Consider the following 12,357-nt stretch of genomic DNA (forward strand, 5'->3'; position numbering starts at 1 on the left):
TTTCTTTTCCTTGCCTTTTTAGCGGGGTGAGCTGTTACAAGTAAGGCTTGCTGCATTTTCTCTGCCATTGTAACCAAATGAACGTCTTTTCCTGCAACTCGTATTTCTGCAGAGGAGTGTGCTGAATATTACCGGCATCAGTGAAACGTAACGTGTGCACGCGCGGAGGAGGGAGGGACAGAGGACGAGAAATGAAGGCATCTGACCAATCTGTGCATCTCACCAATCCGTGCTGTCCGGACCGGATGGCACAGATTGGTCAGATTTTTCTCAGTCCTACAGCTGCCACAGAGGTCCGATTATTTTCGTTCCTTTTTCTGAATACATAATGTATTGACTACTCTCAGGATAGCAGGATCATTTCACCCAGTATAACAAAGTGTGTTTCTGAACAACATTACAGAACCTAGCTTTAATGCCTAGGGCAGTTTTTACCTACAATTTTGAAATTTTCTATTTTCAAAATGAAGTGTAACTATTGACAACAAACTTTTGGAAAGAGACATTTTTCTGAGGGGGACACCAAAGCTGACCTTTAATCTCCCTCTGCACTGTCCTCAGGTCCTCTTCATCCACAGATCTAAAAACCCTTTCTTCTCGTTCAGCAGGACTTTTAGCTCATGGGTCACCCAGGGTTTGTCTCTCAAAAAACACTACCTTTTTGGAAGGCATGGTGTTCTCTACACAAAAGTTTATGTAGTCGATGATGCCAGGATGTGTTATTCAGATTTGTTATTTTTAAATCAATCTAAAAGATAACCTTCATTCTAAACATCTGGGCATCTTAGCCATCTTTTTCAGCAATTATAGGATGGATGGATGATTTCACACAAATAAATGTGACCCTGTTACCTATTCTTCTTTTAGCCAGGTGCTGAGGCAAACTAACTGGTTAACATTTTCTGAATGTAGAGCTGACCGTTTTTCGTGAACAGTGTGGCCTGCAACTGAGAAGAGTCCTTCACATGGAACCGTGGATACAGGAGTGGCTAAATATTTGCAGGCAAGCAGGGCCAGCTTGTCATGAGCGTCTGAATGAGCAGCACACAACTGCAAGGGGCAGTCGTTCTGATGCTCGGCTTTGCTCTGTACCTTTGTATCAGAATCAGAATCAGAATCAGAATTCTTTATTGTCATTGTCACAGGTGTTACAATGAAATTGGTTGAGCAATTTATCCTCTGTTTATTAAAAAAAAGGATCTAAAAAAGAAAGAATAAAAAAATATCCACACATACAATGCCTTGCAAAAGTAATCACCCCCCTTGAACTTTTCCACATTCTGTCACGTTTTAACTACAAATGTAAATGTATCTTATTGGGATTTTGTGTGATAGACCAACACAAAGTGGTGCATAATTGTGAAGTGGAAGGAAATTGATACATGATTTTATTTTTTTTTACAAATAAAAAACAGAAAAGTGTGGTGTGCAAAAGTATTCACCACCCTGAGTCAATACTTTGTAGAACCACCTTTCGCTGCAATGACAGCTGCAAGTCTTTTGGGGTAAGTCTCTACCAGCGATGCACATATAGAGACTGAAATATTTGCCCATTCTTCCTTGCAAAATAGCTCAAGCTTAGTTTGATTGGATGGAGAGTGTCTGTGAACAGCAATTTTCATGTCTTGCCAGAGATTCTCAATTGGATTTAGGTCTGGACATTGACTGGGCCACTCTAACATATGAATATGCTTTGATCTAAACCATTCCATTGTAGCTCTGGCTGTGTGTTTAGGGTCATTGTCCTGCTGGAAGTTAAGTTCAAGTTCAAGTTCCTTTATTAGTACCCAGAGGTAGATTTTGTTTGCAGCAGCAGAGTCAGTACACACACATATGGGAAAACATAGAGACACAAACACACATCATCCAGCTCAGGACAGTGAAAGCTAGAAAAAAGGAAAAGAAAAAAAATAATCTTAAAAGTTTTAAAAAGTTCTTACAGGTCTAGGTCATTCTGAGATAGTAAAATGTAAGAAAGAAAGAAAACTAAAATAGATTAAATTACATTTATAAATAACAACAATGAGTAAATAAGTAAAAGCAGCGATAATCAATCATTTGTGCAAAATAAAGTAATTACTTATTGGAAGGTGAAACACCGCCCCAGTCTCAAGTCTTTTGCAGACTCTAACAGGTTTTCTTCCAAGATTGTCCTGTATTTGGCTCCATCCATCATCCCATCACCTCAGACCAGCTTCCCTGTCCCTGCTGAAGAAAAGCGTCCCCACAGCATGATGCTGCCACCACTACGTTTCACCGTGGGGATGGTGTGTTCAGGGTGATGCCATTTTGCATTTAGTGTCAATTTTGGTCTCATCTGACCAGAGCACCTTCCTCCACATGTTTGTTGTGCCCCCCACATGGCTTGTGGTGAACTGCAAGGCTTTGTCTCAACAATGGCTCTCTTCTTGCAACTCTTCCATAAAGGCCCAATTTGTGGAGTGCATGGCTAATAGTTGTCCTGTGCACAGATTATCCCACCTGAGCTGTGGATCTCTGCAGCTCCTCCAGAGTTATCATGGGCCTCAATGGTCTCCTTGCCCAGCCTGTCAGTTTAGGTGGACGGCCATGTCTTGGTAGGTTTGCAGTTGTGCCATTCTCTTTCCATTTTCAGGTGATGGATTGAACAGTGCTCTGTGAGATGTTCAAAGCTTGGGATATTTTTTCATATCCTAATCATGCTTTAAACTTCTCCACAACTTTATCCCTGACCTGTCTGGTGTGTTCCTTGGGCTTCATGATGCTGTTTGTTCACCAATGTTCTCTAGCAAACCTCTGAGGCTTTCACAGAACAGCTGTATTTACAGTGAGATAAGTTTACACACAGATGGATTCCATTTACTAATTAGGTGACTTCTGAAGGCAACATGTTGCACTGGATTTTAATTAAGGGTATCAGAATGCAGGGGGGTGAATACTTTTGCGCACCACACTTTTATGTCTTTTATTTATTAAAAAAAATTAAAACCATGTATAATTTTCCTTCCACTTCACAATTATGCACCACTTTGTGTTGGTCTGTCACATAAAATCCCAATAAGATACATTTACATTTGTGGTTAAAACGTGACAGAATGTGGAAAAGTTCAAGGGGGGTGAATACTTTTGATGACAATGACACACTGATGATTGTCCAAAGTGCTTAGTGTGGGGGGGGAGGGGAAGCACCTTCCATGGATAGAAGGTGCTTCTTAGCCGGTTTGTCCTGCTCCCCAATACCCTGTATCGCCTCCCAGAGGGCAGGAGATTGAAGAGGCCATTGCCTGGGTGGGATGGGTCAGACAGTATCTTCTTGGCCCTGTTTAACCCTCGCGTATTTGCAATGTCTTCCAGGGAGGTCAAAGGGCAGCCATTAATTTGTTGCGCTGATTTAATGACCCCTTGCAGGGCTTTCCTGTCCTTGGCCATGCAACCTGGGTACCATATAGTGAGCCAGTATGTCAACATACTCTCTATGGTGGAATGGTAAAGGAACGCAGCAGGTACACATCCAGGTCACATTTCCTCAGCAGTCTTAGGAAGTGTAGCCTCTGCTGGGCCTTTCCGACTACCGCCGACGTGTTGGTGGACCACATTAGGTTGTTTGCCACATACACCGCAAGAAACTTAAAAGAAGAGACTTTCTCCACACAGTCACCCTCTATCTGTAGTGGGGCAGGGTCAGCTCTCTTCCTTCTCCAGTCCATCACCATCTCCTTTGTTTTGCTGGCATTCTGCAGGAGGTTATTTGCTTTGCACCAGACTGCGAGCCTCTGGACCTCCTCCCTGTATGCTGTCTCATCACCGCCAGAGATGAGGCCTACCACTGTTGTGTCATCGGCAAATTTGACAATGATGTTAGAGTGGAGGAGAATGTCACATGAGGAGTATGTGTATAGGGCATACAGAAAAGGGCTTAACACACAGCCCTGAGGCGAACCTGTGCTCAGTGTCCGAGTGGTGGTTGTTAGGGTCCCAAACCTCACTGTCTGTGGCCGGTCCGTCAGGAAGCTGTTTATCCAGTCACAGGTGAGGGGTGGTAATCCCAGGGCAGTTAACTTCTGGAAGAGGATGTTCGGCAGTATGGTGTTGAATGCCGAACTAAAATCAACAAACAGCATCCTGACATAGTTCCCCAACCCCTCTGTGTGGCTCGCAGCAGTGTGGAGGACGGTGGCTATGGCATCTGCTGTTGACCTGTCTGCCTTATAGGCAAACTGGTGCTGGTCCAAGTTCTTGGGGAGGCAGGACTTGAGGTGGGGCAAGCCTCTCAAAGCACTTCATGACCACAGAGGTCAGTGCCACTGGTCTGTAGTCATTAAGGCTGCTTATGGAGGCCTTCTTAGGTACAGGAACGATGGTACCTGTTTTCAGGCACGGTGGAACAGTGGCCTGTTTCAGGGAGGTGTTAAAGATCCTTGTTAGAACCCCTGACAGCTGGTCAGTGCAGGCCTTTAGTACTTTGCCCAGTACCCTGTCTGGGCCTGCTGCTTTGTGTGGGTTCACAGCTCTCAGAACCCTTCTCACCTGATGTTCCTGTAGTTCAAGCAGATGAGTGTTCGAAGGCTGAGGAGCTGTGGGGCCACTCTCTGGGTTTAGAGCAGCAGAGTGGGGCCTCACCGACTCAAAGCGGATTAAAAAGTGATTTAGCTCTTCCACCAGCGAAGCATCTGCTTTTCCTGCTCCGGACGAGTTCCACTTGTAGTTGGTTAGATGCTGTAAGCCTTGCACCACTTGTCTGGGGTTATTGTCAGCCAGATGGTTCTCCACCTTCTTCTTATACTCCCTTTTTGCAGCCTTAAGTCCTCTCCTCAAGTCAGCCCTGGCCACACTGTACAGGTTTTGGTCGTTGGCTTTGAAGGCTGAGTCTCTGGCTCGTAGCAGTGACCTCACCTCCGCTGTCATCCAGGGTTTTTCGTTGTTGTAGACCCTTATCTGTTTGTTTACTGTGACATTATCAGTGCAGGTCTTAATATAAAACAGCACAGTCTGAGTGTATTCATTTACCTCCAAGTGATCAAATACCAACCAGTCAGTGTTAATAAAACAGTCTTGCAACTGACTGATTGCGTCCTCAGGCCAGATTTTTACAGTGATCTTGGTTGGCTTGATATTCCCTCTGAGGGGTTTGTAGGCTGGGACACTAAGCAGCGAGATGTGGCCAGACATGCCTAGGTGGGGAAGGGGTATTGCCCTATATGCCTCCTTTAGATTTGAATTGATCTTATCCAGTGTGTTTTTTCCTCTAGTGGGGCCTTTCACGTAGCTCTGTCAGGCTGCACCTCTTCATCTGATTCTGAATCTGAGCCCATCTGTAGAAGGCTCATTTTCTTTCTGGTTTGCCCATCTTGAGAGGTCTGCAGGGACCTTCTGGCAGCTGTTGATAGCATCCTCTTTCTGCCAGGTCCTTGTGAACTATGCTTCCAACTGTATCTATAGGAACATTCCATGCCTTTGCTATCTATTTGTTTCCTGTTCCTTGTTTGTGCAAGGCAGTTATGTCTTCTCTGAACATTTTGGACAATTCTCTTAACTTAGTCATATTTCTAACACACAATGAAATGTCACCATCAACAATCAAATGAAGCCCTTGATTGGTTGCAAATGTGTGCTCTTATGAAGAATTCTATTCAGGAGTTTGAATATTGTTGAGACTGCATTAGTCATTGAAAGTAGGATTTAGTGTTGAATTTGGATAAAATCCTTGTATTGTTAGTTTTATTTAACTATTTAAACTGTTTTTGTGTAATGTGTTTATTGTTAACACCTGACATTTTTTTAATTTTACCAATAAACCTGCAATGCAATGGGGGATGAATAATTTTGTTTGCAACTGTACATAGTGCACCTTTAATGAGTAGGCTTACATTTACTTTTGTGGCACTTTTAAGATGGCTCTTGTATAAAAGTGAGCTGTTTATTCAATAATAACCAGAGAAAACAGAGAAGGGGGCTGTTTTTTTGTTAAACAGGCCATTACACTGTTTCTGAAAACACTTCTGGAAAAAGACAATGAATAGGACTGTGGTTCATGTTTTTTCATCACCTCCTCATTTTACAGTTTCATCAGAGTTTTTAGCCTCCATTGTCACAGTACATGAAGTTTGATCTATTTTAGCATAGTACTACTCTAAAGATACTCATTGCAGGGGATGAATAGGCAGTGAGTAACAGATTCTAAGTCTAAGTCTAAGTCTTGCTTTATATTTTATCAGCACTTCCCAGTTTAGACAGTTTCATCAGAGTTAAGAGAGCGTGTGAAGGCTCTCCGTCTCAAAATCTGTTGGTGCTTGCGTTTGTGGACACACGCTGACAAAATATGGGACAAAAATCTGGAGTTGATTCAACAACCCTGCAGCCGCTAGATGGGTGTGAGGGGATTTCCATTACATAAGAACAACGAGATGAACTGTAATGCTAATGTGTTGGCCTCTCTCACCTCCAAATATACACAGAGGATGTTTGTGAACACACTCATACAAACTGATTATATCTCTTTTATCATCCACCACTGCATGAGGAATTTCTAGTAAGAATATCAGAAAAAAATATACAGGACAATGACAATAATTTCTGCTGAAGATATTTAATATAACTGTGAAACTTATTATCTATCATTATTAATAATTATCCCAGATAATCATTCATTATTATTGATAGCCAAATTTAGCCCAAAATGTCCTATTAATGTTGCATGAAGTCCTACAGTATTGTAACCCAGTGAAAATTTTAAAACAACATGTTGTGGATTTTGGAAATGATACATCCATATAGTTCCTTTCATTTCAACTTTTGGACTTTTTTACTCTCTGAAGTTACTTCACGTGATGTTTGCAGATACGTAATAGCCTAAATCTATCCATGGAAAAAGAAAATAATTTCAGTTGGTATAAAAACCATGGGAGATTATGTTCATTCTTCACCTGAATGATAGCTTGACGCTGACTCTGTAGAAGATCACGTTTACGCTGTTTTACTCATTTGACATTATCTCAATTTCACTGATGCTGACATTCTCCTTCTTCTTACTATCCCCCTTACTCTCCAATCGCTGTACCAGTGTCAGCTATTTGCATACATCCCAACATCTGCCCTTACATGGTGTTAAGTGGGCAGTACCTATGCTAATTACAAACAATTGGCCAAGCAGCTCCAATTTATGCTTAAGTGGAATTCATAACTCAGCACATCTGGATAAGGGCAGATTGGGATGGTCAGAATGTTTGGCACATCGGGAGCTGACTTCTCTTATTATTTCTCTTGACAAAAAAGTAATCGAAAATAGGGATTTTTAAGAGAATGTTGCTGCATGAGGCCCATTGTCTCATTGTTTCTCTGTAATTTGTGTTTTTTTTAGTGATGGATACCCGGACTCTGATTACCTGAAGACTGTGAGAATGCTACTGAAGGATAAGGGCATTGAATAACAGACCACTAACAAGATTTTTCTACAAACCTGTGCCAGAATTAAGTAGACCATATCTTTTAGAAAACATTATCCGATGTTGTTATTGACAATATGTAAGCTTGAATGTAATCTGCAGTCCTTGCTTGTAATTTATTATAACATGTATTGGTTATAACTGTAGGGAATGGCTTATGTGCAGTGGTATGGCCCATGTCAAGTGGTTATTTGATTATTATAAAAACTCAGTTTTAAAGATATAAAATTTAGTCATATTTTGTATGGAAAGATCAGGCCCATTTATTGAACAGAGACTTACAGTTCTTGAAACCAGTTGAAATCATTTATTAAGACACACTCCAGGGTAAAAGTCACGACAGGGTGAAAAAGATAAAAGTATTGTGTCCTGTAGCAGTCTTTAATCTCCTACAGCAGGATTTAAAGTTAAAATTTACAGCTACAAACCACTCTAAAACAAGAATAACAAAGGGTTGACAATGATCTAATATTAATAAGGCCAAATTTGAGGTTCCATCAATGGTAGATAATTTATAACTGGAAAAAGGTACAAGGTAGTATGTTTTGGTGGCCTATGCAGGTAGGGAGGATGGGATGCAGTAGTGATAAACTTTGGTATTTTGTTTTGTAAGACTGTGTAAGGTGCTTGCTGAAACACTTCCCAATCATCAATGCTAGAGATAAATCAAATTATTTAGATTAACTAGTTTTATCAGCATCTTCCCCCACCTCCATCAAAACCTCCAGTTCCACTCCCAGGACAGAACCAGCTTTCTGAGTCGACTGGTATAAAAACAATGGCCTTCTTAATCAACTAACTCAAAAAAAGTAATGAGAGTAATTGATTAATGAACATTATATCAATCTATATGTATATATATATATATATATATATATATATATATATATATATATATATATATATATATATATGTGTGTGTGTGTGTATATATATATATTTTTTTACACACACACACATATATATATATATGTACACATATATATATATATATATATATATATATATATATATATATATATATATATATATATATATACATTGTTAGATCAATCAATACAAAAATTATCAAAAAAATCATGGTGTAGGTGCAGCACTAGATCATGTGCATTTAGGGTTAGGGTTGGCCCTTTCTACCAATGACACAGTCTCGGAGAAAGTGGTAGAAACTGGATGCAAAAGTACTGTGTGGCAGCTGCATTGGGCCTTAGTGCAGAAAGCATAGCATAGCACAGCTAAGCACAGTCTGTTTAACTTTGGTTGATGTCATTCACATGGGCTGAATCTATGTGTTGTTCACTGTTTGAGTGTTAATATGATCTCTGCATAGTCAGGTATCTTAGTTGGCTCTGCCACATGGCTGAGTTGAAGTAAGTTAAATTATGCCCACCATTGATTCTTCATTCCCTGAATAAAGGTATTGGGACCCACAGATGAATTTGTTCATTGTGTATTTCAAACTGAACTCAGTTTCTCAGAATTCCCCAGTCTCCACACATATGCGCAAATTCAGCTTTGAGCTACTATTGATCGGGATGACAGGACCCCCTCTGACCAGATAGTCAAATCTCCAGCTCTTTTCTCTGTTCTCTCTCTTCTCCACCTCTCTCTCCACGGGGCTGCCTGCCCTCAAGTTCTCTTATCCTTGATTCTTCTGGGCCTAACAGCTGCTGAGAGCTGCAAGCTATATGTCCACGAGGCCCTGCTAGTGTTCCAGATCAGTTAGCACAAGCAGCTGCGATGCGAGAATTGCCAGCATACTTCACAATCCGAGAAACACAAAATAAGTTAGCACCAAGCTGCTATCCCTGCAAAGGAAAGGATCAAACAGTTTCCTCCACCTGCTGTCTTTCATCAGACTTTGCACAGCAAGAACAGCATTGTTCAACATTGGAATTAAAACCTTCTCCTACTTAGCTCATCAGCCAGGGAAAAATCAGCACCTTTTTCTCTAACTTGGCATCATGTGACACACACACACACACACACACACACACACACACACACACTCCTTCAACTTGGAGCATGTCACACCCATTAGTGAGTACATGATGTGGGACATCTAGTCCAACCCTTTGATTAGCCATCTCATAGTCCCTTTTGATCGTCCATTTTGTTTGTAGTCTTTCTTTTTCACACAGCCCATTATTTATTTATCATAACCATTACCATTACCATTTATTTATCATCATTATTTATCCTAATTTATAATTATCCCTGATAATCATTATAATTATTGATAGCCAAATTTTAACCCCAAACTCCCTATTAATGTGGCATAAAGCACTACAAAGATAACTACAACATTGCAGCAAAGGTCGAATCAGGTCAAAGACGGTGGCTCAAAAACACAAGTTTTTCATGAATCTAATGTCATTATCATAGTGTTTATCTGGATTTGCTTTTTCTCTGTGTAATTTATGTCCTTGATGTTCTGTTTATGATTCTTGCTTAGGCATGATAGAGAGTTAACTGAGAAGTAACCAAGCCAAGTCAGTCACAGATCTGCCTAGATTTTACCAATTTTGTGGCGGTCCCATTGTTTAAGACTTCTTTTTTTTTTTTTGGCTGAATTTCAAAATCCGTCTGGACCTATGCAGTAGATTCAGATCAGATCAGGGAGTGATTACGCCCTTTCATGTAGGCTTAAGAGAGGTGGGGAATGGCACCCGGGTAGGACTCTCTCTCATTCTGAATCTGTCCCTGACACACTGCAGACCTCATCCTGATAAGAGATTGCCAGCCAGAGACTCTAGTCTGTTAAGGCCCTATTGACATTTATTTGCTGCACCATTTCAATCCAGTAAGGGAAATTCTGTTTAATCTTCATCTTAATTGAGTGACAACAAAAGTCACCAGTCAGCTAGGCTAATATTTGTGCAAGTGTTACTTGCCTTACAAATTTCTGGATGCTTGCAGGTCTTCTTTTGTTTGTTTATATTTGGTGTATCTTAACTGAACCCCTTGAAACCCAAGCCCCTATACACCTTCAGTTTTTAACATTTCATTTCACTGGAGACTTTATACATTGTAAAAGCACATTTTGGTCTGATTATCCCCTGAAGAGTAATTTTCTCTTTAAGAGGCATTTGTTTATTATCCAAGTAGTTGAAATTTGGCATGTCCTGTAGATGAACATATTTTTTTGTTTATATTTGTATGTAGGTTGGGGCTTGTTTGTAAGTATTTCACTGCCATTACTGCCACAATTTGAATGAACAGACAATTGAACTCCTTTTTAAAATATGAATTATTCATTTGCATTTGTGCTCTGAGGATAACACATCAAAGTGACATCCTGAAATTTTGGAATTCACAGATGAAGTTGTTCATTGTGGTAAAGCAGAGGTAAAATGAATATTCTGTTTTTCAGTTTGGGGAGTTAGATAGTGATGAGCCTTTTCAATAACTTTGTAAGGGCTGAGGAAGGTGAATAATTATGGTAATATAACGAGCATGGAGTGATGAATTAACGTGGCTGATCACTCAGACGCCATCATTGGAAGCTCTAAACTCATTACCTAAAAATATGGTTGCTTTATATGGCATTGCCCTGGCCTCCAGTAGAGCAATGTAAGGAATCATGGAGTGCTCTTAGATGTGCCCTTTTTCTCACTCATAAATCAAACTTCATCAAACTTTTCCATCTCTGTAATATTGCAGAAACCAGGCTCCAAAACATGCATAAAAATTATTCCATTCATGTTATTCATTGTATCATGTCTTGGCTGTGTTACTACAGTTCCTTATTATCAAGCTATGCCAATATGTCCCTAATCGCTCTCCAGCTGATACAGAGGGCTGCGACAAATGCACTGACAAGATCAGGGGAAATCATTGTTTATCATTCATTTATTGTTCTATGTCACAGACAATGCTGCTGTGATACTGTTTATTGTAGAATTAACTGTACTTTGATACTATGTTAGTTTGGGAAAATTACACGTGATTTACTCTGTGGCTCCAACTGTAATGCACAACTAAGCAGTCGCCACATTTTGATCATAAAGTCTTTGTTAATCTGAACCTTGATCCAGCTACCAGACCTCCATGCAGTGCAGTTAAGACACATAGGGGAATAACAGAGGTTCAACTGCACAACTTTTTTGGTAGAAGATGGTCACAAGAGCTCTGCAGTTTATTGGTCTTATTTTTCTCCGTTACCTTTTATGCTTTACCTAAAGCCTTTCCGCTGCCTTATTGGTCCATATTGCCAAGTGTGAACTTTCCTAGTTTAATACCAGCCTGATGTTCTCTTCAAACTGAATTACAGCCAGGTTCTTGCACTCACAATAAAGTATAATCTCATTTGGGAGGTCTCTGTCATCCAGGAGCCTCTTAAACCACTTTCTCCTGGATGGACACACACACACACACACACACACACCCCACACACACACACCCACACACACACTCATCTGTCCACCACTGGCAGGTCAAAATAGGTCTTCGCCGCAGTATACAAAAACACATGCACACACACACATCAGGTAAGCACAAAGTTGCTGTGTTGTTTGTAACTCCAAGGGTAGCTGGATACCAAATCCTAGTCTATTCAACTGGACTTCTCCATATGTATAATACTTTCCTTTACATATTCCAGGCAGGCCAAATGTGTTGTGTGCAGTAGTAAAGTTTTACTTAAGAAAGAGTACATAAATGTTTTAGGTGTTGGCATTATCCTACCTCCTCTGTCATCGCTGTCCTTTTGTTAGCTGTGATAAAGTATCCACAGCAGTGTTTCATTAAGCTCTTTAATTCGGCCCACAATTACAGTCCATCCTTTTTGGAAGGCAAAGCAGATTGTGTGCCAGCTAATTACAAGACATGGAGATGGTGGATGCCTAAAATGAATACAATCTAGATATCAATCTTTTCTTGCCAAAGAAGCCAACCTGCATAGATAGATAGATAGATAGATAGATAGATAGATAGA

The 12,357-nt window shown here is 40.4% G+C and overlaps 1 protein-coding gene across 1 annotated transcript in view; it reads left to right on the forward strand.

Moving 5' to 3' along the window:
* Window positions 1-8,285, forward strand: part of dtx3la (deltex E3 ubiquitin ligase 3L a) — a 35,134-nt gene extending 26,849 nt beyond the window's left edge. Inside the window, exon 5 of the mRNA XM_030397697.1 lies at window positions 7,337-8,285. Coding sequence (XP_030253557.1) covers window positions 7,337-7,406 — 70 coding nt within the window. The 3' untranslated portion in view covers window positions 7,407-8,285. The remainder of the gene's footprint in view (window positions 1-7,336) is intronic.
* Window positions 8,286-12,357: the final 4,072 nt, after the last annotated feature.

This window comes from Sparus aurata, chromosome 19 (assembly GCF_900880675.1).
Source record: "Sparus aurata chromosome 19, fSpaAur1.1, whole genome shotgun sequence".
Taxonomy (NCBI): domain Eukaryota; kingdom Metazoa; phylum Chordata; class Actinopteri; order Spariformes; family Sparidae; genus Sparus; species Sparus aurata.